The sequence below is a fragment of the Anas acuta genome, chromosome 25 (genome assembly GCF_963932015.1).
Source record: "Anas acuta chromosome 25, bAnaAcu1.1, whole genome shotgun sequence".
NCBI classification, from domain to species: domain Eukaryota; kingdom Metazoa; phylum Chordata; class Aves; order Anseriformes; family Anatidae; genus Anas; species Anas acuta.
Window position 1 is genome coordinate 1983998 of NC_089003.1, and position 24742 is coordinate 2008739.

Sequence of the window (24742 nt, forward strand, 5' to 3'; positions counted from 1 at the left end):
CCCATTCCCTGGGGTCTCATCCATCCCCTGGGGTCCCATCCCTGGGAAAGGGAAGGTGGCACCGGGGGCTTCTGCCCCAGGACGCGTGTTATGGGTGGGGAAACTGAGGCACGGCTGGGTGATGCCCCCCCACCCCACCCCCCCCAGTTTTTTCCCTCTCTCACCGCCGCCCCCTCCCCTCCTCGGGACCTCCTCTCCCGGTTTAACCCCGTACCCCCCAGGGCAGGATGAGCGCACCCCCCCCCCCGGGTACCCTGGAGAGGGGGCGGGGGGGGATGCGCATCTCCCACCGCTGCTCGCCCCGGAGCCCCCCCGGTGTTACTCGGGGCAGCCCCGGGAGGACGGGGGGAGCCGCTCCGGTGCCGGTTACGCTGTGCCCCCCCCGTGCCAGCCCCGGCCCCGCCGTGCCACCGCGCCGGGGCTGACACCTGCCGGCAGCGCGCTGCAGCGCCGGTGACACCGGGGACAGAGGGGGGGGCGCAGCCTCCACCCCCCCCTGCTGGGGACATGGGGACGGGGCCCCCCCGTCCTGCAGGGCCGTGGGCTCGTGTGTCCCCCCCCGCCACCCTGCTGGGGGCACGGGGACGCGTTGGAGCCCCCCCAACCTTCTTGGAAGGGATGTGGGGTGGAAGCCCCCCCATGGTGGGGAGGGGGGTGGGGGTCCGGGGTTGCAGCCCCCCCGGTCCTGCCCCCGCTTCTCCGTGCCTCAGTTTCCCCGTTGCGCACAGCGAGGTGCCCGGGGGGGGGGGATGGAGAGGGGGGCACCGTGCCGCACGCCCCCCCCCGGTGCAGCGCCATTTGGGGAGGGGGCAGCCCCCCGGTGCCCCCTTCCCTTTTCAGCATCCCCCCCCCCCCGAGGCTTCTCGCTGGAGGGGGGCTTCCAGCAGGGAAGGGGTTAAGGTTCCCGTGCCCCCCCCCCCTAATTCTGCCGCCCCCGCCTGCTCCCACGCGCGTTCCCACGCGTGTTCCCACACCCGGCACCTCCTCTGCACCCCGGGGAGCTCCCGGCCCCCACCCTGCCGCCCCCGCTCCGGGCTGGGGGGGCTGCGGTGGGGAATGGGGGGGGGCCCTGTGCTTGGTAGGGGCTGCAAAGGGGTACTGGGGGGGGGGCAGTGGGTGCCCAGCCCTGGGGGAGCAGGGGGGGACCCCAGGAGCAAGGGGGGGTCTCCAGGAGTGGTCCCTGCGCCCCCCCCCGCAGGGTCGGGCAGGACCCCTGCACCCCAAGCTGGGAGGAAAGGGGGTGCCCAGCCCTTGAGGGGTACATGGGGGGGGGTCCTGGCACTCAGCACCCACTGCCCCCCCCGAGACACGCCCCCTCCATCGCCCCGCCCCCTCTCCGCCCCCCCCTCACTCACCTTTTGGTCTGAGTCCCAGCATCCTCCCAGCCCCATGGCGCCTTGTGCCTGGCCTGCCCTGGCCCCACGACGCCCCAGCCCCAGGGTGCCCCCTCCCCAGGGTGCCCCCTCCACAGGGTGCCCTGTCCCTAGGGTGCCCTGTCCCTAGGATGCCCCATCCCCAGGGTGCTCCATCCCCTTGTTCCCCCGTCCCCGTGCTGCCCCATCCCCGTGCTGCCCTGTCCCCAGGACGCTGTCCCCAAACCCTGACCCTACACTTCCCAATTCCCATCATACTCGTCCCCGCAGCACCCCGTTCCCCCACAGTGTCCCCACCGCCCCGTCCCCTCCGTGCCCATCCCCGAGGCCCCGTTGTCCCCGTGCCGGTGGCGAAGGCTCCTTCTCCTCCACCGTTGGGGCCGAGCGCCACTTCCCCGAGCCCTGCTGCTGCTATTTTTACTTTCTCTGCAGGAGGATTCGCTGCCGTGCGAGCTGCAGCCCCCGCAGCATGGCACGGCACGGCACAGGATGGCACAGGATGGCACAGGATGGCACAAGATGCACGGCACCAACCTGGGTGCCTGTAGGGCTGGCCAAAGCTGACCCACAAGAGCAGGACCCCGTCCATCTCCAGCTCGTGGCACGGTTGTCGGGGCACGGGGCTGGGGCACCGCGTCCCCTCCCCGGCACGGTTTGCCGGTGCCACGGCCACGGGCGCACCCCTGCACCCAGCCCGGCCGTGCCATGGGGTTGTGTGGGTGCAGGCGGGGGCCGTTCTGTTCCCGGGGCCCATTCCCGGGGCCCGTGGGTGCTCGTGCTGCCGCAGCGCGGGAGGGGACCCGGCCACCCCTCGCTCTGCGCCTTCGTGCGCGGGAGGAGTGGGAACGGCAGCGGGAGGGAGCCCGGGGACCTGTTGCCATAACGACTGCGGGTCCCACACGGGGATGGGGGACAGGGGACGATGCTCGGGGGCCTGGCACCTGGCACGGGGTGGCCGTGGGGGCCCAGCTTCACCCCCCCCCATCCCTCTCCACACCATCAATCCCCGGGCTGTGCCCCATGCGGGGACTCGGCCCCATGGCCACGAGGACGCGGGGTTCTGCTTGCACCTGGGCGCACGGGGCGTACGGGGCCGTACGGGGCTGGGCGGGCGGGAGGGAGGCTGCACCGTGGCACCGTGCCATTCGGGTAAATATTTTGCTCCAGCCACGGTTCCTGGCCCGCAGCCACCCGCAGCCGTTGGAGCACCGGGAGATCCGGGGGCTGGAGCCAGCACCCCGGCACCCCCCTTCCTCGCTCCGCGCCAGCGCCCGCCTTCCTCAGCGCCAACGGCACCGCCTGGCCCCCGGCCCTAATTCGGGACGGTCCCGGTGTCCGGGGGTGAGGTCTGGCTGCCGGTGGTTGTCCCGTGTGGGGTTTGGGGGCAGAAACCCTCCACGTGCAGCCCCAGGCACCCAGGTACGGGGCCTGTGGGGCCGGCCGGGACCTCGCCGGTGGCTGGAGCCGTGCCAGGGGTGGGTGCGTCCCCGGCTCCCACGGCCCGGCCAAAGTCACCCCTGGGGTTTTTTACGTGGAGCTGTGGGAACGGGGGGGGGGCAGGCGGATTCAGGTTCACCCCCCTTCCCTGCTGCTCCTCCAGGAAGGAAGTTTGGGGTTTGGTGGAATTTTCCGTGGGGGAAACCCGCAGGGAGCCGGGGCAGAGCCAGGTATGGTTTGGGTGGCGGCGCAGTCCCCTGCCATGGGGACACCCCAGGGTCACGGCTGGTGGCAGCGTGGGTCCCCAGCACGAGGACAGTGGGACGTTTCGGGGTCCCATGTCCCCACTGTGCTTACAGGATCTCCCCCCCCCCCCCAGGCAGATCCCTGTCCCGGGCTGGGTTTCCCCATGCCATGGGGCAGCCCCGAGGCCATGCCCTGCGTTGTCCCCCCCACCCGATGCCCACCTTGCCCTGCGGGGAAACTGAGGCACCGGCTACCGGGGACTCCCGTGGCCACCACCAGCCCAGCCCGGCCCCAAAGCCCCCAGAATTGGGCCCCCCCCGGAGGGGAACGGGTTAAGGAACCCCTGCGGGCTCGAGCCCCCCTCTCGGGCTCCCCGAAGCTCCCGAGGGCTCATTATCCTCGGCCTCGGCCCCCCTGCCCGGGGGATGAATAATTCAGCGTGCTGGTAGGAGACGTGTCCTCCCTCCCTCTCCTTCCTCCTCCTCCTCCTCCTCCTCCTCGCCGGTTCTGCCTTCTCCACCTCCGCCCGTTCAGTCCTCGCCGTGCCGAGCCCGGGCGCTGCCGAACTCCCGCGCGGCACCGGGGCAGCAACGGCGGAGACCCCACAGCCGAGGCCATGGACCCCAAGGACCGTAAGAAGATCCAATTCTCCGTGCCGGCGCCCCCCAGCCAGCTGGACCCCCGCGCCGTGGAGATGGTGAGGGCAGGGTGACAGCTGGGTGACACCGGTGTCCCCCCTCCCCGTGCCACGGCACCGTTGCGCACGGTGACCCTAAGGGTGCCAGGGGGGACCCCGGGGTGCCCGTGGTGCCGGTGTCAGGGGGTCTCGGGGAGGGCGGGGGTGTCCCGAGGTGTTCGGGGAGCTGGGGGGTGGGGGGGGGGAGCCGAACGGGGGACGGGATGGGGACGGTGTGGGACAGGAGGGGTGGGAGAGGAGAGAGGGACAAGGGGGGACAGGAGGGGACGTGAGGGTGGCGATGGGATGGGATGGGGACAGAGGGGACAGGATGGGACAGGGAGAGGACGGGAGCGCTGCGAGGTGCGCGGGTTTGTGCCCAGGGAGAGTTGTGAGGGGGGGGACGGGGACGGGACAGGAGGGAAGGGCTGGGACACGGGGGGGTGAGGGGGGGACAGGAATGGGACAGGGACGGCACAGGAGGGAAGGGCTGGGACGCAGGGGACAGGACATGGCAGGGGGACAGCAGCCCGAGGGGACATCCCCGGGACACAGCTCCTGCGCCCCCCCCGGGACCCGGAGCTGTGCGGGGTGGGGGGGCTTTGAGGAGCCGGGGGGGGGTCAGGGACAACACGAGGACCCTCTGTGGGGCACCGCGCTTGTCCCCTGCCCCCCGCTGCTGAGCACCCTGCTGGGGGGGACACACGGGGGTCCTCAGCCCTGGGGCAGCAGGGGGGGCTTGGGGACCCCCGGGTCACCGGTGATACCACTGTGCCCCAGATCCGCCGGCGCAGGCCCACGCCTGCCATGCTCTTCCAGCTCTCCGAGCACTCGTCCCCAGGTGAGCCGGGACGGGACGGCACCCGGGGGGGGACGGGAAAGGGGCACGGGGGGGCTTTGGGGACAGCAGGGGGCTGGGATGGGGACGGGAGGTGCTGGCAGGGGGGACACAAGGTGGTTGGGGTGGGATGGGGTGGTTGGCGGTGGGATGGGGACGGGAGGGGACACAACTCCCAGGGGGATGGGGTGGCAGGGTGGCGGATATGGGGCGCGGTGTCACCTCTGCTATGGGGCGGTGGGTTTGGGACAGGGTGGCGGGGAGGGGGACGGGGGCTGTGGGGGGGGCAGGGGGGGTGCTGGCTGCAGCCCCCCTCCCGCTCACCCGCTCTCTCCCGGCACCGCGGACGCAGAGGACGAGTCCCTGCCCTACCAGGTGAGTGTCCCCCCCACAGCCCCGACCCCATAGGAGCCCCCTGCCCACCCTGTACACCCCGGGATGGCCGTGGGGGGGGGCACCGTGGGTTATCGTGGCGCTGCCCCCCCATCCCGTCCCGTCCCGGTGCTTATCAGTTCCCTGCCTCCTCCTGGCCCCGGGGACGGGCAAACGGGGACATGGGGACGGGGATATGGGGTCGGGGGCTGTGCACAGTGTGGGGTGACACGGGGACCCTGGGGGCTCAGCTCCTCATCGCTGACCCCCCCCCAAACCCCTGGGGACACCGCATCGGGGTCCTGACGGGATCCTCACCGCCGGGGGGCTCGGGTTTGGGTCCCCCCCATGGGATCCCCAGTGTAGGGTCCCTGTCCCAGGGGGTCTCACCCCAGCTCCCCATTGTGGGGTCCCCTTCAAAGTGTCACCAAGCTGGGGGGGGGGACATCCCGGGGTCCCCATGGGGAGGTCCCCATTGTGGCACCCAGCTCGTGCGGGGCGCAGGACCGCGGGTGTCCCCGCACGGGATGTCCCCAACACGGGGATGTCCCCAACACAGGGGGGTGTCCCCAACACGGGGGGGTGTCCCCAACACGGGGGGGTCTCCCTGTCCCTGTCCCTGTCCTGACACCCCCGGGCCGCTCTGCCCCCCCCAGCGAGCCTCCGGCGAGGGCTGCCTGCTGAAACCAAAGAGGAACAACCCGTGTGCCTACACACCGCCCTCGCTCAAGGTACCGACCCCAAGGACCCCGTCCTGAGGGGGGGGGGACACATTTGGGGCTGGGGACACATTAGGGCTGCCCCCAGGGCTGGCTGAGCCCCCCCCGGCTCAGTGTTCCCAATGGGGAAACTGAGCACGGTGGCACCTTGCGCGCGCCGCCCTCCGATGGCTCTCCCATTGGGGGGGGTCCCAGCTCTCCCAGTGCTCCCAGTGCTCCCAGTAGCAGGGCGGGGGGGTGACGCTGGTGCCCCCGGCAGCGATGCAGCGCATCGTGCAGTCCCACCTGGAGAGCGGCCTGGGGGGGGGGGACAGCTCGGACGGAGAGGCCGATGACGGGGACCACGAGCTGGGCAGAGCCTGTGACCCCGACAGCGCCATCGAGCCTGGTGGGTGCTGGGGGGGGGCACGGGGACAAGGGGGGGCGTGGAGGGAGGGATGTGGGGATGGGGGGGGTATGGGGATGGAGAGGGGACAAGGATGGGGGGGACACAGGGTTGGGGGGGACATGGGGACAGGGGGGGACACTGGAATGGAGAGGGGACACAGGGATTGGGGGGGACATGAGGATGTGGGGATATGGGGACGGGGGGGGCACGGGGACAGGGGGGACGTGGGGATGGGGGGGACACAGGAATAGAGGGGACATGGGGGGCACATGGGGATGGGGGGGTCACAGGGATATGGGGACATGAGGACGGAGAGGTGACAGGGATGGGGGGGACTCAGGGTTGGGGTGGATATGGGAACGGGGGGACATGTGGGGATGGGGGGGACAGGGGGGCACATGGGGATGTGGGGACACAGGGACGGGGGGGGACATGGAGATTTGGGGACATGGGGACAGGGGGGGACATGGGGGGGGGACACGTGGCTGGGTGCTGCCAGCAGCGGTGGGGGCACGGGGGGGGGCCGAGGCCATGGTGTCCCCCCCGGGGAGCACCTCCGGCCCTGCTGACCCCAGTGGGGCCCCCCCTGTTGTGCCGGCTGTGGGGGGAGTCCCCGTGCCCCCTCTGCCCCCATCTCATTGCGCCCCCCCCAAAAAAGAAGCCCTGGGGAGCCAGGTCCGAGCCGAGCGCAGCATCTTCCCCGCCACCAAGGCGCACAAGAGGAAAGTAACGGGGACACCACGGGGACAACGGGGACACCAAGGGGACAATGGGGACACCACGGGGACGGGGACATCCCGGGGGGCGGGACACGGCATGGGGACAGGGACACCGCGGGGAGGGGGACGGAGAAACTTTGGGGTCACAGACACTGGGGTTGGGACAGGGATGGAGAAATTGGGGGGACAGGGACACTGTGGGGAGGGGATGGAGAGACTTTGGGGTCGGGGACACTGTGGGGAGGGGGACAGGGATGGAGAAATTTTGGGGTCAGGGACATGGGATGGGGACAGGGATGGAGAAACTGGGGGATAGGGACACTGGGGATGGGGACATTGTGGGGACAGGGATGGAGAAATTTTGGGGTCAGGGACACGGGATGGGACAGGGATGGAGAAATTGGGGATTTGGACACTGTGAGGAGGGGGATGGAGAAATTAGGGGGGCTGGGACACGGATGGGGACAGGGACTGAGAAATTTTGGGGTCAGGACAGTGGGATGGGACAGAGAAACTTTGGGGTTGGGGACACCATGGGACGGGACACTTGTGGGGATGGGGATGGGAACGGGGACAGGGATGGAGAAACTTTGGGTCAGGGACACTGTGGGGAGGGGGACAGGGATGGAGAAGTTTTGGGGTCGAGGACACTGGGGTGGGGACAAAGATGGAGAAACTGGGGGTTTTGGGACACTGTGGGGAGGGGATGGAGAAACTTTGGGGTCAGGGACATCAGGGATGGGGACAGGGACAGAGAAACTGGGGGATAGGGACACTGGGGTTGGGACGGGAATGGGGACAGGGCTGGAAAAATTTGGGGTCAGGGACATTGTGGGGACAGGGACAGGGCCACCACGGGGACCGTGACACCGCAGGGCTGGGCCCCTGAGTTTTCCCCGGGGGGATTTGGGGCCGGGGCCACCCCCCGGCCCGCCCCCACCCCGTCCCCGTCCCCGTCCCTTTAGGGGGACAGAAGGTTTCCTTCGGCGGCCTGGAGGAGCGGGGGGGGGACCTGAAGGCGCTGAGCGTGGCCGACATCCCCGAGGACCCCGAGGGGGCCGAGGGTGACGACGACGACCCGAGGACGGGGGCAGCGGTACGGGGGGGGGGGACAAAGGGGTGTGGGGGGGGGTCCCACGGGTCTCGCACACCCATGGGACCCCCCAGGACCCTAAAATCTGACCCCATTTCGCTGTCCCCCCCCCCCACAGACGCCAACAAGGAGCGGAGACCCCTGGGCTTCGCCGAGGCCCCCCCGCGCCCCCCGGCGGCACCGAGCGCCCCTCGCCCACCTTCCCCCCCGGCACCAGCTAGCCGCTCAGCCCCCCCCCCCCGGGGGGGGAAACGACCCCCCCCCCCCCCCAAGGCCCCCAACCCCCCCGGTACAGCCCTCGCTTTGCTCAGGACCCCCCCCCCAAAATTGTGCCCCCCCCCCCGGCCTGGCCGCCCGCCGTTGCCTGCGCTTCGCCTGCGCCGTGCCCCCCCCCCCAAAAAAACCCACGACCCCCCCCCCAAAAACCCCACGACCCCCCCCAACCCCACAGAGCCCCCCCCCCAACCCATGGAGCCCCCCAGGCTCAGGAGGAGGGGTTCTGGGGGGGCTGTGGGGGGGGGGGCTGTGCCCTCCCCTCCCCCCCCCCCCCCAGCTCGCTTCCAGCGCTGCCCGCGCCCCCCCCCCCAAATAAAGCTGAGCTGTACGGAGCGGCACCGAGCGGCTGGGGGGGGCTTTGGGGGGGTTTAGGGTTTTGGGGGGGGTCTGGGGGGGGGTTTGGGGGGGTCTGGGGGCTTCATGGGGGGGTTCAGGGGGGGCTTGGAGGTACCTGGGGGGGGTCAGAGGGGGGTTTAGGGGGTGATGGGGGGGGTCGGGGGGGGGGCTCTGGGGTCTCGGGGCGGGTTGGCAGGGTTTGGGGGGTGCCTGGGGGGGTCAGAGGGGGTTGGGGGGCACTGGGGGGGCTCGGGGAGGTTTGGGGGGGGTCTGGGGTCTCGGGGGGGTCCAGGGGGGCTTGGGGGGCGCCTGGGGGGGTTCAGAGGGGGTTTAGGGGGTGCTGAGGGACTCGGGGGGGGCTCTGGGGGGGCTTCAAGGGGGGGTCTGGGGTCTCGGGGGGGGCTTGAGGGGGTTCGGGGGGGTCAGAGGGGGTCTGGGGGGGGGTCGAGGGGGTTCGGGGGGGCTTGGGGGGGTTCAGGGGAGTCTTTGGGGGGGGGTTGGGGGAGTTTAGGGGGGGCTTGGGGGGCTCGGGGGGGTCCGGAGACATTTGGGGGGACTCGGGGGGCGTTTGGGGGGGTCCGGGGGGGGGTCTCGGGGCGCCCCCCCCCCCGCGCACTGCGGAATGGGCTCTCCCAAGCCCCCCCCCCCGCATCTCCCCCAAATGGTTTCGCCCCGGCCCGGCTCCGTTCGGCCCCCGCCCCCCCCCCCCTCCCCGGGGCCCGGCCGCGCGTTCGCTTCCGGGGTCAGAGGTGGCGGCGGGACCGGAAGCGGCTGAGAGCTGGGGGCTGCTTCCGGCGGGGCCTGGCCGCGGGCGGCTGCAGGTACGGGACGGGGGGGGGCAACGGGACCGGGACCGGGACCGGGAAGCGACCGAGGCCGGAGCGGAGCCGCCACCGGTGCCGGTCCCGGGCCCTGCCCCACACAGGAGCCGCCGCTGGGGGCCGGGTCCCTGCGCCTGGGCCCCCCCCCCCCCCGGTGTGAGGCCCCGGGACCAGGCCTCACCCCCCCCCCCCACCCCCCCATAACACCCCCGGTACCGGCTCCGGGCCTGGCCCCCCCCCCCCTCCCCTCCCCGGGGCCGTTTCACACACGTGCAAGGCGGGGGGGGGCACCGGGGGGGGGTCTGGAGCCGCCGGTGCTGCGGAGCCCTCCCCCCCCCCCGGGAGGGGCGGGGTAAGGGGGGTTGAGGCGCCCGCAGCTACCGGGGGGGGTCGGGGTCGGGGTCTGGGAGCCGGGAGGGGACGGGGCAGAGCCTGGGGGGGCTCCAAATATTCCCGTGAGAGGCTTTTGGCCTTCCCGGGGGGGGGGGGGGGGCAAACCCTCAGCACCGCCCCCCCCCCAGGAGCTTGAACCCAAAAATTGATGAATTTTGCTGGTTTTAGGAGCCGGGGACGTCCCCACCCCGTGCGGCAGCCGGGCGTCCCTGGGGGGGGTGATCCTAAACCGCTCTGAAGTGTTTTGGGGGGGGGGGGGCTGCCTAAGTGCAAAGCGCTGTCTGAGCAGGGGGGGGCGGGGGGGGGCATCCATTATTCAGCGCCCGCAGATGTCCCGAGCTCGCGGTGCCTTATCCGAAGTGACACGGCCTCGGGGGGGGGCCGGGGGGGTTGGGGGGGGGAGGCTGGTGAGGCCCCGCTGCCCCCCCCCCGAGCTGCTCGCACAGACCCCAGGGTTGTGTTTTTTATGGGGTCGCTCACTGAACAGCCCCTCTGCCCCGCAATGTGCCCGTTTCCTGCAGGTTTGGGCCCAAAAAGGGCTTTTTATTCCTGGTTGCAGCCTCCTGGCTCGGAGTGAGGGGTGCTGCGGCCACCCCTCACCCCCTTTAGGTCCTGGGGGGTGCGGGGTCACCTGAAAATGTGTCACCCCCGACGCCCCGACTGCCCCCTGAGCAGTTTGGGGGCGAGACCGGGGCAAGCAGTGGCCACCCCGGGGGGGTTGGCCACCCCCTGCTCACCCTCTGGAGCCCCTGGTTTGGCTCCCCCCGCACCCACAGCACATCCAGGGGGGGTGCTGCAGGGTGGGGGGTGGGGGTGGGTGATCCTTCTACCCCAAAACAGCACACGGGGAGGGATGGGGTCCTGCTGGTGCGGGGTGTGAGCTGTGCTCTGCCGGGGAGGCCCCTAAAAGCCTAAAAAAAAAACCTAAAAGCCTAAAAGAACCCTAAAAGCCTAAAAAGAACCCTAAAAGCCTAAAAAAACCCTAAAAGCCTAATAGAACCCTAAAAGCCTAAAAAGAACCCTAAAAGCCTAAAAAGAACCCTAAAAGCCTAAAGAACCCTAAAAGCCTAAAAAACCCTAAAAGCCTAAAAAGAACCCTAAAAGCCTAAAAAAACCCTAAAAGCCTAAAAAGAATCCTAAAAGCCTAAAAAAACCCTAAAAGCCAGCTGGATTCTCCTCTCCCAGGAGTGCTGTGAGAGAGGTGCTGGGAACGAGTGCCCGGAGGGGGGGGCATCGCGTGCGCCCGCTCCCTTTTTGTGCTCTCAGCACGGATCCGGCCACGAGGCCCCCTCCTGTCCCCTCCTGTCCCCCCCCCCAGGTGACACCCCGGCCTCGCAGATGCGGCCCCGGCTGCCGTAGGCCCCGAGCTGCTTGGGCTGAGGATGAGCAAGCCGCCGGAGCTGCAGCACGACCTGGAACGAAGCCTCCCCGCCATCGCCTCCATCAGCACCTCGCTGTCCCACAGCCAGGCCTTCTCCCCACACGGTTTTTTCTCCCCGGAGAAGAGGAAAGCCATCTCGGACGTCAGGAGAACCTTCTGCCTCTTCGTCACCTTCGACCTGCTCTTCATCTCCTTGCTCTGGATCATCGAACTCAACGTAAGTGGGGGGCAAAAAAAAAAAAAAAAAAAAACACACCCGGAGCTTTTCCTCTCCTCCCATGCAGGCAGATCCTCACGGCTCCCTCTCCCAAAGCCTCTCCCCGAGGTTTTTTAAGCTGCAGCCCGGCTCGGTTCCTGCACCCGAGCCCTGTTTTGGCTGCCCAGGGTCGTTAAAACCATCCTGGGGCGGGTTTTGTGCTGCCCTATAACAGATCCGCTGCCCTATAACAGATCCGGGGCCCGCGGGGTGGCCGAATTTCTCCCCTGCTCCCCTCCTTCGCCAAGCAGCTGCCGGCTCCGCTTGCTCTGCCCTGCAGGGGTGACGAGGAGGAGGAGGAGAGGGGGTTGCAAACCTTCCTCTCCCCGCCCAGCCGCTGGGCACGGACAAAAAGAGCTTTGAACTTTGGTCCCTGCCGCTAATCTCAGCCTGGGGACGCCCGAGGTGCTGCCCTCCTGCCTCAAAGGCGCCGCTGGGGTTTTGTCCTCCTTTTTGGCTCGCCCGCTTGATTCCCAGTTGATTTTTTTCCTTTCAGCCCCTGCAGCTCAAAGTCGCTCCCGGGCCGTGCTTTTTTTTTTTTTTTTTCTCTCCCGACCAGTCCCGACCAGTTGGGGCCGCGCGGGGCGCTGGGTTTCGGGTTGCAGGCGCTGCGTGTCCTGCGAGATGAAGAGATAGACCCCGCCGCTCCCCGTGCCTGGCCTGCCTTTATCAGCTCCGTGTCCTGTGCTCATTTAGCGACCTTTATCTCCCTCCTCCTTATCTCCTGTGGTGTCTGCACCTAACAGATCGCTCCGGCCAGCGGCTCCCTCACCCCGTGGCCGCGGTGCTGAGCCCGCAGGGACCCCCGTGGTGTAGGAACAGCAGCTCGGGGCCGGCATTCCTGCCGTGCCGACGGTGCCCAGCACCCCCTGGCGCGGACCCCAGCCCTCCTGCTGCTGTCCCCGGGGCTCTAGGAGCGACGCTGGCCCCAAAATCCAACCCTGCAGCCCCGGGGAAATGCTCTGGCAGCGCGGTCGTCAGGGTGATGCTGAGCGTAGGTCTCGCAGGTAGCCATTAATGAGTGACTAACTGGTGATATTTGGGCCCCGAGCCGAGATGCTGCATATTTAAGGCTATTAGGAGGGCTGATTTGCCTAGTTATGAAGAGCAATGGGTTTATATCGTGACTAATGCTTTTTTTATCAAATGGTTTCCTTCGCTGCGAGATAAGCTGAGCAAATTGGCCCTCGTTAAATGTCTGCCTCCTGCAAACGGTGCTCTGCGAGCTCGCTGAGACAAAGAGGTGCCGCAAAACAATTCTCCTCGCTGGCTCAGGGCAGCGGCGTGCGTTTAATCCTAAAACACCTCTCAGAAACCGTGACCCGAAGCCTTCGCTGGGCCCTTTTTTTTCCTCCTGGGAGCCTCCTGGGAGGAGGTTTTCAGCAGCAGCTCAGCGAAGCTGCCTGGCACGAGTCCTGTGGCCCCCCCGCAGCTGAAGCAGCCCCCCCCCAGCCCCCAAATATTAAGCACCAGCCTGACCTAGAGGGACCACTTCCCGCCGGCTGCCTCGTCTGTCCTTGGACTGTCTGACAAGAGGGTGCCAGGGCTCCAGGCTGCCAAGAACTGGCCTGAGATCCACCAACTTGTTTCTCGCAGATCATCAAACAGCTGTCAGCGTGCACCGGCGTCCCGGCCAGCTGGGCTGCGTTCAAACCAATAGCCTAAAGGTGAAGCATTTGTTCCAGTTACCTGAGCCATCCGCTTCCTCGTAAACAGCCAGGCCAAGCTCCTGAGAGCAGGATTTATGGTGGCAGAAGCACCGAGGCTGGCGAGCCCCAGATTGTCTCGGGGTGAGGCAAGAGAGCTCTTCTCTGAGCTTTTTTCCACGCCCGGGTTCGATCCCAGCGGCCGTGGCTTGGCCTCTTTCGGATTTCCTCGTGCTTCTGTGCACCCGTGGCCCTCTCCTCCTGCTTCCCCCCGGCCCACGGGCTGGCTTGGGGGAACACTGAGGGTTTTTTTTTGCACAAAGAGGACGATCTGAGCTGAAATCCCACCTCGCAGGAGGGGTGCTGTGAGGGATGCTTTGGGCATCTGGCTGTGGCTGATGGTGCTGAGCGCTTCCTGGAGCCATTCTCTTGCTCGGGGTTTCCCTTTGTAGAAAGCTCCCCCCCCTCAGAAATATTTCACGTCGCCGTGAGCTGCTCCAGCCCTGGCTCCCCTCGGCGTGAAGCAGAGGCTGAAACGTGCAGCATCCCCCCGTGGCCCCGTGCCTGCTGCACAACCCGACCCGGTGCTAACCTCCGGGCACCTCTCGGCCGCCTTCTTCCTATCAGCATTTCCTTATCAGTGCACTCGAGAGCTGTCTCGTTTCCTCTCTCCTCTCCAGACCAAGGATGGCATTGAGAAGAACTTGGAGAGCGAAATCTTCGAGTACAATTTTAAGACCTCTTTCTTCGATATATTTGTGAGTGTCCCGGGGATAGCTCGGGGTGGGGCTGGGGTCTCCCAGCCCGTCCCGTTGCACCTCTGGCCCCATCTGGGGGCTGCGTCCTCCCAGTGCCTGGCACGGGGACGAGGACGCTGGGCCGCTGACTCGTCCTGATGGCGTTTTCTTTTAAAAGGTCTTGGCTTTCTTCCGATTTTTTGTGCTGCTGCTGGCCTACGCGGTCGTAAGGCTGCGCCACTGGTGGGTCATAGCGGTAAGAAGGCAGTTCCTGCTTTCCTGTTTTTAGTTTGTGCTCTCTGCCCGGGGCTTGCAGGGATCTGAGGTGCGTGATTTTATTTTCCAGGTCACGACGTTGGTCTCCAGTGCCTTCCTGATTGTGAAGGTCATCCTCTCCGAGGTTGGTTGGCTTCCTCGGGCTCACGGGGGGATTGCTTTGTGATTGCTGGCTGCTGCTGTTGGCCGTTTTGTGTGAACTCCCTGTGGCTTTTGCTTTCTTCCACTCAGCTTCTGACCAAAGGGGCGTTCGGCTATTTGCTTCCTATCGTCTCGTTCGTCATTGCTTGGCTAGAGACCTGGTTCCTGGATTTTAAGGTCCTAACTCAGGAGGCGGAAGAGGAACGATGTGAGTATTTTGCTCTTCTCTGGTAGGAGCTGGCAGATCAGGCTACCAGGCCTGGGGTTTCTGCTGCTTTGGCAGCACCTTGAAAGATAGGACGTTCATGGAGAAGTGATCTCCAGGCTGGCTGTGACGGTAAGTGCCTGACTCAGTTCTGTGATGGTATACAAGCCCCTTCAGGGGAAGAAAATACCAGATTATAAAAAGCATCTTTTAATTGAGAGGAGAAAAACATGCCAAATTCCCCAATGTCTGGGTACCGAAGCCAGACGTATTGGAAACAGAGCTCACCTCCGCAGCAGTGAAAATGTTTTGAAACAGTGGGACAAATGCCAGGCGGACTGGGGGACTCTCCAGCTCCTGGTATCTGTCTGCAGATCCGGGCTGGAGACCTTCGGGGAGGAATGCTTCCCTGGGAGATACGTTACAGGGGTGTGGGAAATGTGACGGCCTCTAGCCGCTGAGGTCAGACTAAACTGAGACCCAGCTTTTCTGACCTAATGCCGTACGAATTCCCGCGCGTGGCAGGGCACCTGTCACTTCCAAGGGTGCTTGGAACCAAGCGGGTGCTGGGTTTGGGGTGGTGCAGCTGCCCTCGTACAGCCAAGGAGCTCGTCCTTCTCCCAGGCTTCTCTGATGAAAGAGGACCGGGAAGTGGCACGCAAATGAAGAAGTATTTGTCGAGCGAGGCTGGGTCAGAAATGCACCCAGTGACTGGAAAACACCAGAGGATGTTTGGGTCTTGCGAGGAGGCTTTAAGATGAAAAATGATCAAGTGTTTAATGCCTCTATTGGATTAGGCTCGGGTTCCAAATTGCTTCCAGGGGAAGCTCTTATTTAATTAGATGCTTAATCGCCTTTGGATTTGACAGGCAAAAGAGCCCATTGATCTCCATGCAGATAAAATGTCTCCAACAAAAGATGAGGCAATAGGAGCTGAAAGGCTCGTGGGCTGGCTGGTGGCAGCGCGAGCCGAGCAGCTGTGGCTGGCAGAAAGAGGCTGGGAGGCCATCCGGGGAGGGCTGGGCTGGTGGCTGGGGGGGGGACACGGGGCCCCCAACCCAGCCCCCTTGGGGTTGAAGCACGGGGCAGGGTGTGTGAGACCCCCTCTGGTCCCCAGGGTACCTGGCAGCCCAGGCTGCGGCCGCACGCGGGCCCCTGCTCTACCCCGGAGCCCTTTCGGACGGGCAGTTCTACTCCCCACCAGAGTCCTTCGCAGGTAACGTGTGCTCCTCGCCCCTCTCCCCTCATTTTCTCCCCTTTCCCCTCCTCCTCTCCCAGCTCTGCCTCCTTAGCCCGGCCCTTGGCATCGCCTCCGAGAGCTGACGCTGCAAATCCGGCCCCTTCTCCTTGCCCCGTGCCCGGGCAGTGCAGCCACGGCCCCGTTGTCTCGGTGCCATCAGTGGCAGGGGGTGGTGCTCAGCCCCACGTGCCTGGCTTCGGCCCCGTGGGAAGCCAGAGAGTTTTGTGGGCTTGGGATTTAATGCTCGTAAGCCACGCTCGAAAAACATCGCCCTTGGGATGAGAGCGTGGGGACAAATCGCCACCAGGAGGTGAGGGGGCAGAGATGACAGGGTGCCACTGCCCTGTTCCACTTCCCTGTGCCTCTGCCCACTGCCCTGTGCCACTGTCACTGCCCTGAGACCCCCCCAGCTCAGCAGGCTGTCTGAAGTGGTTGTCCTGGTGTTGCTGACACCCATTTGGGGAGCAGAGCCACCCCTGGGTGGGGGGCAGGCCCTGGGCTGTGCTGACAGCGGGGATCGGAGGCTGTCTGCTCCACGGGAAGGTCAGGGGGAGATCGTCCACGTGGCATCTTCGTTAGCTGTGTGTTAATTGCGTGCTTCCCCCTAGGGTCGGACAACGAGTCGGACGAGGAAGGTCTGGGGAGGAAGGCGTTGACAGCGCAGGTAACTCGAGCTGGACGCTCCTGCCCCTCCTTCCTGTCCCTCCTTTCACAGCCATTGCCCTGGGGGTGTGATTTTTGGCTCTGCCTCTCCCTCTCCCCCCTGATCACACCCCAAGAGGGCATCGCCTTGGCCATCCTCGCCAAGATCTAGCTTATAGGGTGGTCCTGCAGCTCCCTGAGCTCTGCCTGGGCACCAGCCCCTGGGTGCTGCCTCCCCAGAGGAAGCTCTGAGCACCTCGCAGCCCTCGGCCTGCTGGAAGCCCTCGTGCTGTGGCAGGAGGCTCGCTGGTAGGCACAGCTGGCGTGTGGATGCGAGCCAGGGCGGGGAGCGTGACTTTGAGCTCCAAAACGAGGCCTCTGTGACCCAAAAGAAGAGATTTCTGTTGTGTGGTGGTGGGAGGCTGCCCGCTTCCCTCTGCTAAGCCCCAGGGGATGGGTAGCCAGCCTTGCACACACGCTTTGGGCTCTCTGCAAGCCCCACGAGTGAAAATATTCCCTTCTCTCCTAGGAGAAAGAATACGTCCGGCAAGGCAAAGAGGCGATGGAGGTTGTGGACCAAATCCTGGCGCAGGAGGAGAACTGGAAGTTCGAGAAAAACAATGCAAGTGTCCCCCCCCCCCCAACCCTGCTGCCCCGCAGCAAGCACGGCTGGCTTAGCAAAAAGCAGAGGACAAACGAGGCTTTTGAAACCTCCTTGCGACACGAAAAATTAACAAGCGTTACAATTACCTGATTGAATTAGGAATCTATTCCAGTTCAGTTAAATGTAAAATCCCCTCTTATTTAATTAGACGTTTAATTGCCTTCCCGTTTGACAGGAGAAGAGAGCCCGTCACTCCTCCCTCTCGGCGGCGGGCGGGCAGGGGCGGACAACTCACCTTTGGTAGGCAGGAGGAGCAGAAGTGTGCTGTGCCATGCCCAGGGTCCTGGCACTGCTGGTTTTGCTTTTTCTGGTGTTTTTAGGAGCGTGCTGGAGTCTGGAGAGGCTCTGGATGAGATGAAGTTGCCGTGAGCCAAGAGGGAGCAGGAGTGTGTGGGGTGCAGGCTGCTCCTGCTGGCCCACCCCGAGGCCGTGTGCCTGTCCCCTGCCCCAGGACAGGGACCTTGGGGGAGGCAGAGGGTAAAGCAGGGAGCCCTGCCCGTTCCCCCACCTCACGGCTTTATTCCCTGAGCTACAGCGGGGTTTGCTGGGGTATCTGGAGCTCCTTGCTCTGCCCAAAGCGTGGTGTGGAAGGTGCCCTGTCTCTGCCCCCTAAAACCAAGCCCGCTTTCTGCTTGTGGGCTCCTGCCATGGCTGGGGTGAGAGTCCTGCAAACTGCAGTCTCATCTGGTGTTTAAAATTCCCCTGTCAAGTGATCCATTGTTTGATGCCAAACTAGCTGGGCAGATTGTTTTCTTTATCCAAAGGGGGATGGATTTAAATAGACTAATCAGAGTTTAACACAGGGCTAATGATGAAAGGTTATCATCTGTCCATCCCTAACCCCTCCAGGGAGTCTCTTCTCAGATGTAGGTAACAACAGCAGTGCTGGCAAACTCACCCCTTTCTCTTGCACTGGTGCTGGTAGCTTGCTACAAAGAGAATTTGACCTTGAAACGGAGTTTGCAGCCTGGCACGGGCTGGATTCTTTTTCTGTCTCATCACTGCTGCCTCTCTGGGCATTGTTTTGTTTATGGAAATTTGTGCACGGGCATCTGAAATGTGCTGGGTGTCGTTCCTGCCGTGGGGCTGGCTGCCTGGGCTGGGGAAACGGGCACGGTTTTGGGGTCAGGGATGGTCCCGCGTGGCACAGGAGCGGGCTGGATCCTGCTGCTGCAGCACAGTGCTCAGAGACCAGCAGGCTTTAGCTCGGGTAGAAACAGTTAATTTTATTTTGCCAGCAGCAATGTAACTTCCTTGTTTCTTGCGCAGGACTTCGGTGACGTTGTTTACACTTTTGAAATACCTTTCCACGGCAAGACCTTTATTTTAAAGGTAAGAACCTTCCCGTTTCGCTTCCTCAGCCTGCGTGGCACAGGCAAAAAGCCTGCTCTGCTTGGCATCACAGCTCAGCTTTCACGCTCCCTCCTGGCCCTGGCAGGACAGGTCAGGCTGCAGAGCACTCTTTGAGACAGATGAACTGCTCTGCGCGCTCTAGGGAATCTCTCCAGGAAAACCCCTTGGCTGGCAGACAAACTCCCCGGCAAATATGCTGGGCCCCAGTCTCCGCTGGTAGAAGTGGGAGCAGGTGACTGCGAGACTCGCTTCCAACCCCAGCATCTAGGACTAATCTGACCAAGGAGGCTAATTGCAACTAATTGCCAGCAAGACCAGGGCTGAGCGTGCGTCTGCTGCTGCCTGGCATCGAGCAGAGCCGCGCGGAAGTGCCGTGCTCCGTGCCCTCTCGCTGGAGTGGCTTGGCTGTAAACCACGCTTTAATGAAGCATCGGTGCTGCGGTGGCTTTTCTTTGTTCCAGTGCATATGTTGCCTTCCTGGCAGGAGCCGCCGGCCGAGCGGCTCTGTGTGCACGAGGAAAAGCTGCACGGGCTCTGCGGCGCTCACCATTTGCCTCTGAAGACCCCCCCCAGTCCCACAGGGACGCGGGGAAATGACTGTTGTCCGTGCTAGAGCTCGGAGCAGCTTTTTGGGGACTTTTGGATGCGATTGCACCTGCAGCAGAATCGCTGCTGAGGCAGGGTGAGGGTGGAGGAGCCTGCCCGGGTCAGCCCCGAGGTCCGTTTGTGGCACAGACAGATCTTTGCCCTCCCGCAGACCCCAGCAGGCAGCAGCTCAGCGACTGCAGTTCCCCGGGGTCTGCTCCATCCTCTGTCTCCTCGTGTGCCCTGCAGGCCCCTGGGAACGAGAGCGCTGCGGCAGCGGGGTCACAGCCTCAGCTCTGCAGCCTCGCCGCTGCCCTGCTGCTCGGTCCCTGTTGTTCTTTGTGATCTGCCCCGTGTTCCTCAGAAATCATCTTACCCGGGGGTAGCAGGGGACTGGCTAACTGCTCTGGCTCCGTGTCCTCAGGCTTTCCTGCAGTGCTCTGCTGAAACGGTTTACCAGGAGGTTATTCTCCAGCCCGAGAAGATGATCCTGTGGAACAGAACAGTGGCAGCTTGCCAGGTGAGCGTGCCGGACAAAGATGGCTTAATCACAGGAGCTCCTTGGAGCGGAGAGCTGGAGCTTCCCAGCCCCGCACCGGCTGTCAGCGCTGCCCAGGCCCTACTGGAGCTTAGCTGGATCAGAGTCGCTGAGGCGTTAAATCTCCGCCGCTCATCCAGACGATCCGAATGCTCTGCGGCAGCCAGCTGCGTGGCGCTGCCCGTCCAAAAGCCCACGAGGTGGGCAGGGAGCTGGGCCAGCGGCCGAGCCAAGCCGGCTTCTGCTCGCCACGGCTGGGGCCGGCGTGGCGGTGATCCGAAGGCAACGCCTGTGCCCCCCCAAAGGGGCAGAGGGGCAGCCCCGGGCCAGCAGAGAAACCTCTGCGTGCGCTGCCAACCAGCTCAGCCCCAGCCCCGAGCCTCCCATCAGCTGCCAAAGGCTCTGGCTTCGAGTCCCGGTGCTGTTCTGAGGAGGGGCCGCATCGCCCAGCTGTTGGCACCTGCAGGCACAATCTGAGGAAATCCTTTTTTTTTTTTTTCTTTTTTTCTCTTCCAGATCTTGCAGCGGGTTGAAGACAACACGATCGTTTCGTACGACGTAGCAGCTGGGGCCGCGGGCGGTGTCGTTTCCCCCAGGTCAGTTTGTCCTGCTGTCTGCGCTGTGCTCAGCCCCCCCCCCCCCCCAAACACCTTCCTGAGATACAGAGGGGAAGCTTCCGACCGCGGCGAGAGCGCTCGGCTCCAGCCCTGCCGTTGTGTGCTGGCTGGGAGCTCCTTGGCATCCCCAGAGCAGGGCTGGGTTCTGCTCCCAAAGGCAGGGAGCCCCTGAAGTCTCCTCCAGCCGTTTCTGGCAGGAGGCTCAGAGCCCAGATCTGTCCCAGGCAGGCAGGCAGCCTGCCTCCCTGCTAACGGTGCCGTGTCCATATGCTGCCGTCCCTTTGCCACAGCCTTTCCCGGCAGTCCCAGGGCTGGGATCTGCTCCCCTCCGAGCCCCCTCCGCATCCCAAAACAGCCTCTGCCCTTCACTTTGCGCAGGGATTTCGTGAACGTGCGTCGGATCGAGAGAAGAAGAGACAGGTACATTTCCTCAGGGATGTCGACCACGCACAGCCTGAAGCCCCCGCTCTCCAAATATGTCAGGTGAGAGGCAGATCCTGTTATCTGAGCTGCTCCCTGACACACGCGCCTCGCTTAAAGCTCAGGGCAAAGAGCCACTTAAACGAAAACCCTGCTGTCTTTCTGGCACCGCTTTCAGGAAACTAATCTATTTGTGGAACTGAACCTCGCTTCCCTTGTTCTTCTGCCTTTGTTCAAGAAACTCTCCGTGCTGCCGAGCGCTGCTCGGGCGTTTCCCAGCTCTCTGCTCCCTCTGCTCTGGGGAGTGGAGGTGCCGACCAGTAGGAGCACAAACCCCAACCCGCCCCGCATCCTGTTTATGTAACACTTAATTCCCAAACAGGGCCAGCTGCCACTTCTGAGGGGCAGTAAACAGCTGACCGTGCCTTTCCTTCAGCCTCTCGGATGCCTTTTGCTTCTCGTAAGCCGGCTGCTTACAGATTTTAGAGGCTGCAGGCGCCGAGAGGTGGTCCCGAGGGTGAGACGAGCTGCGTCAGGATGGACGGGCTCCCAGGGTGTCTCTGGCCTCTCCCCTTCCGAAGGGAAGGTTTCGCACGGCCGGTGCTGGATCTCGGCGGGGCTGCTCTCATCAAACAAGGACTCCTTGTTACTGCCTGCGCCTGTGCCTGGGGCCCAGCTGTGCCACTTCACGCGCTGACTTTGTTTTTCCTAATAATCTGGTTAAAGTAATTGACATTTTAACTCGGAGCCGTTATAGCTGCCTCAGTCTATTTAAGAGCCGGGGATCTTCAGGGCCTAGAAAAATCTTTTTAACGAATGCACGCAGCAAAAATAGCGTGTGTTCCTGAGCAGAGAAGGGAAATCTGTATCTGGGCTGTGTGTGTAAGCACGGCTCTCCTCACTCAGACGCTCAGATGGTGCGAGGAAGGATCTGGGGGCTGCAGTGACGAGGCTGTCTGCGCTCAGCCTGTCCTGACCGAGCTCGGTCTCCCCGAGTGCTCGGCTTCCCTGGGACCTGCTCGTTGGCTCCCATTTCTGCCGGGCTGTGCCTCTGAAACCTCCCCGCGGTGCGGTGCCGGCGTCGGCAGGGCTGGCACGGTTCGGAGGCAGAGGCTGCTCCTCAGCCTGCAGCCCTGCAGCAGCCCTGGCACCGCCGCTGCCAAGGCACCTGTGGGAAACCTGCCTCGTGGTGTTTGCTCGGGAGCCTGCAGCCAAGCCGGAGCCCTTCCCGGGCACTCTGCACATCTGCTCCCACCCCGCGGGGCTCCCCCTCCTCGCCGCCAGGCCAGGGGGTGCCGCAGCAGGAGCCAGGGTCGGTGCCACGCACCCGGAGTGCCAGGGAGAGCAGCTCCTCAGCCTCCCCCAGCCTGACTCGGTGCTGCTGTCCTTGTTTCCCTGCAGGGGTGAGAACGGGCCGGGCGGATTCATCGTGCTGAAGTGCCCCAGCAACCCCAGGGTCTGCACTTTCATCTGGATTCTGAACACGGACCTGAAGGTAAAGCCAAACTCTTTGCTGACGGGTGAGCGCCGTGGCTGTGTTCCCTCCCCAGCAGGGACACCAGCACCTTCAGGAACCCCTTCAGCAGCCCCTGCACGCTGCGGGACGCCTGCTGGGGACCCTGCAGGGGCTGCAAGCGTCTCCTGGGTGCAGCTTTGGGTGCCTCGCCAAGGGCTGCCCTAAAGGGACCTGAGTTTTGCAGGCAGAGGCTGTGCACCCTCTTTTCCCCCTGAATTTCCCCCGGTGTAGGGCTGCGAAACCCTTCCTTACCCGGCCGAGATCTCAGCTACGGGTTTCACCTCTCCGTGCGGGGCTGGGGGCGAGGTGATTTTATCCCTAGGGGACAGAAATATTTGGGCACATCAAGTGCTGGCTGCCTGCTGCTCCCCGGACCCCGCTGAAGGGCTGGAGCACTCTCTGCTGCGTGCCCTGCTCCCAAATCCTCGGCACAAACACAGACCCGGGGGGCTGTGCCCCAGCTCCGGAGCTCTTTTTGGGGAGCCTTCACTGGTGGCCCAGACAAAGGCAGCGTGCAGGGAGCCGGGCTGGGTGCATCAGGGGGGGGAGCTGCCCTGTTTTCTTCCTCCGCTGCTGAATCGAGCTGAGGTTGACGTGGAAACGGCGCTGCAGCAGCGAGCACAAAGGCTCCATTCATCAGCGCTCTGCTGCAAAGCTGCGGCCCCCTCCCCTCCCACGGCCCTCCCTTCCCACCAAGCAGCTCAGGCGCCCTGCTCCTGCCGAAATGCTCTGCCAGGGCTCTGCAGAAGCTCTCCCCCTTTGGCAGCTCCTCGCCCGGGAAGCGACAGCGGGGACGAGCCCAGCGCCGCCCGCACCCCAACCCCGCTGCCCCCCGGTGCTGTTTGGCACGGGGCAGGGGCCGGAGGTGTTTTTCCATCACGGATCTGGCTCCTGTGCTGCTTCTTCCCCTCTGCAAGGGGCTGTTTTGGGGAAAAACAGCCCCGTTGGGTGAGCAACATGGGGCTGGGCAAGGAGAGAGCCGTTCCCAAGCCGGGGAGCCCTCGCCCACTGCCTGCCTGCTGCTGGAAGAGGCCGTGCTGGCTGAGTTCTTAATTCACGGCCCCTCGGCTGCTTCCAAAACCTTCCTGGAGGGCTCTGCTGCTGCCCAGACCCCTCGGCCTGTGCTGCCTTGGTATTTCCTTTGGCCCCGGCGCAGTATTTATAGCTCATGGCTCATCCCTTCCTGCAGCGAAGGGCAAGGGTTGCGCACGTGTGTGCGTGTGTGTTTGGGGCAGGGCTGGGACCTCTCCTCCCAGCGGGGTCTGAAACGGGCCCCGAGCTCACAGGGGGCTGCAGGAAGCCCCCCCCGTGTGCACCACATCCCCAGGGCTCCTCCTGATCCCATCCCGTGCCATTCTCCGTCCCTGCCAGCCCCAGAGGCGCTCCCAGCCCTGCTGCTGCTGCCTGCCCCCGCAGAGCCCGGCCTTGCTTTTATTATTTTTTTTTGTGCATCTCACATCACAGAGCAGGGGCCGAGGCGGCTGAGGTTGAGTCGTGCCGGGGCTTTTTTAGACAGCTCAAACCTCGTTTCAGTGCCTCCCCCGGAGAAAACTCCTCGAGAGCAGCAGCAGCTCCCCGCTGCGGCACCGGGGCAGGGAGCAAAACCCGGGCAGCCCCGAGCAGGAGCTTGGGGTGAGGCGGGGCGGGGGGGGGGGATTTCACCTCCCCGGGGGGGCTGTTTTGCCCGTGGTGCTGTTCTCCCTGACGTGCTGTTCCTTTTCCTTTCCTCGCAGGGTCGCCTGCCCCGGTACCTCATCCACCAGAGCCTGGCGGCCACCATGTTCGAGTTTGCCTTCCACCTCCGCCAGCGGGTCAGCGAGCTGTCCGGCAAGCCCTGAGCACCACAACACAGCCTGGGGGGGGGGCTTCAGGCAGGGGGGGCTGCCCCACACTGACCTCGGCAAGGGCTCGGCTCCTTCCCTGCCCAGCAGAGCCCTGAAACCCCCCCAGGCACGTGCCAAACCCCTGCCCCCCTCTTTGTGCGGGCGGGCTCGGCCCTGCTCCGAGTCCAGCCTTGCCCCCCCTCCCCACACAAGGGGTCTGGGGGCTCGTTGGGACCCCCCCAGGTTCCCTTTCTGGTACCATGGGGTAAGGGGAAGGGAGGGGAAAGCTGCTGGGGGGGGTGAGGACACGTCTGTCCCCGTCACTGTCCCGACACAGCCACCTCCCAGGCTGTGCCCTTCGCACACGGGGACAAAACGCAGCCCCCCCAGGGCCTTCACCCCTTGGGGGGGTGGGGGGGACACTGTTGGGGACTTTTTGGCCCCCCCGGGGCTGTCCTTCAGTGCTGCCTCGCTTCTCTGGGGTCCTGCCTGAGCTCGTGTTTCCCCCCCCCTCATCCCGTAGCTCTGCAGGGAACGAACGGTTCTGAGATTTTTCATCCTTCCTGGGGGGGGAGGATGGGATGGGGGGGGGGGGGGGGATGCGGGGGCGAGCTCGGCTCCCTTCTACCTGTGCTGGGCTATAAAGGGAAGCTGCAACGAGCCGCCCACACGCGGGGGCACGCGCCGGCAGCGCTGCGGCACGGGGGCGAGTGCCCACGGCAGCCCCCACGTGGGCAGAACCACGGGGGCTCTGCCCCCCTTCCTGCCCCCCCCCCACACACACAGCCCTCGCTCGGCACCGTCCTGGGGTCCCTGGGGGTCTCGTGGCCCCTTCCCCGTGCCTGGGGGGGGGGCTGGCAGCTGTGGAAATAAAGAGCCTTGCACTATTTGCAGCCCGCTGCCTTCCACGTGCCCTTTGTAACCCGAGCGAAGAAAAGCAGGGACCAGGGGGGTGGGGGGGGGTAACAGGTCCAAGCTGTCCCCCCCCCAGGCTCAAAGGATCAACCCTGCGGCT

General features: G+C 65.0%; 2 protein-coding genes and 1 long non-coding RNA gene across 3 annotated transcripts; 2 read left to right on the plus strand and 1 right to left on the minus strand.

Moving 5' to 3' along the window:
- The first annotated feature begins 2581 nt into the window (after window positions 1-2581).
- Window positions 2582-8097, plus strand: PPP1R1B (protein phosphatase 1 regulatory inhibitor subunit 1B). Its single transcript, XM_068661099.1, is given in 10 exon segments — window positions 2582-2848; window positions 3591-3753; window positions 4513-4573; window positions 4923-4945; window positions 5599-5672; window positions 5919-6049; window positions 6711-6774; window positions 7732-7864; window positions 7991-8035; window positions 8038-8097. Coding segments are annotated over 9 exon segments (657 nt in total). The 5' UTR covers window positions 2582-2848; window positions 3591-3672; the 3' UTR covers window positions 8083-8097.
- Window positions 8098-9171: 1074 nt separating this feature from the next.
- STARD3 (StAR related lipid transfer domain containing 3) lies at window positions 9172-24620 on the plus strand. Its single transcript, XM_068660912.1, has 15 exons — window positions 9172-9294; window positions 11006-11285; window positions 13651-13728; window positions 13886-13963; window positions 14054-14107; window positions 14215-14332; window positions 15447-15545; window positions 16178-16233; window positions 16741-16833; window positions 18145-18207; window positions 19238-19333; window positions 19868-19947; window positions 20347-20451; window positions 21790-21883; window positions 23638-24620. Exons 2-15 carry the CDS (start codon window positions 11070-11072, stop codon window positions 23740-23742), a joined length of 1335 nt encoding a protein of 444 aa, XP_068517013.1. The 5' UTR covers window positions 9172-9294; window positions 11006-11069; the 3' UTR covers window positions 23743-24620.
- On the minus strand, window positions 20709-21883 carry LOC137844491 (uncharacterized). Its single transcript, XR_011089921.1, has 2 exons — window positions 21761-21883; window positions 20709-20948 (listed from the first exon to the last, which is right to left on the minus strand). It is a non-coding gene; the product is annotated as an uncharacterized lncRNA (long non-coding RNA).
- Window positions 24621-24742: the final 122 nt, after the last annotated feature.

Bases quoted from the DNA above. Each gene is read 5' to 3' on its own strand.
- STARD3 (XM_068660912.1), top strand. From the start codon at position 11,070: ATGAGCAAGCCGCCGGAGCTGCAGCACGACCTGGAACGAAGCCTCCCC. The intron at 16,834-18,144 runs GCAAGTGTCCCC...TTTCTTGCGCAG, and splicing joins GGAAGTTCGAGAAAAACAAT to GACTTCGGTGACGTTGTTTA. The intron at 21,884-23,637 runs GTAAAGCCAAAC...CTTTCCTCGCAG, and splicing joins TTCTGAACACGGACCTGAAG to GGTCGCCTGCCCCGGTACCT.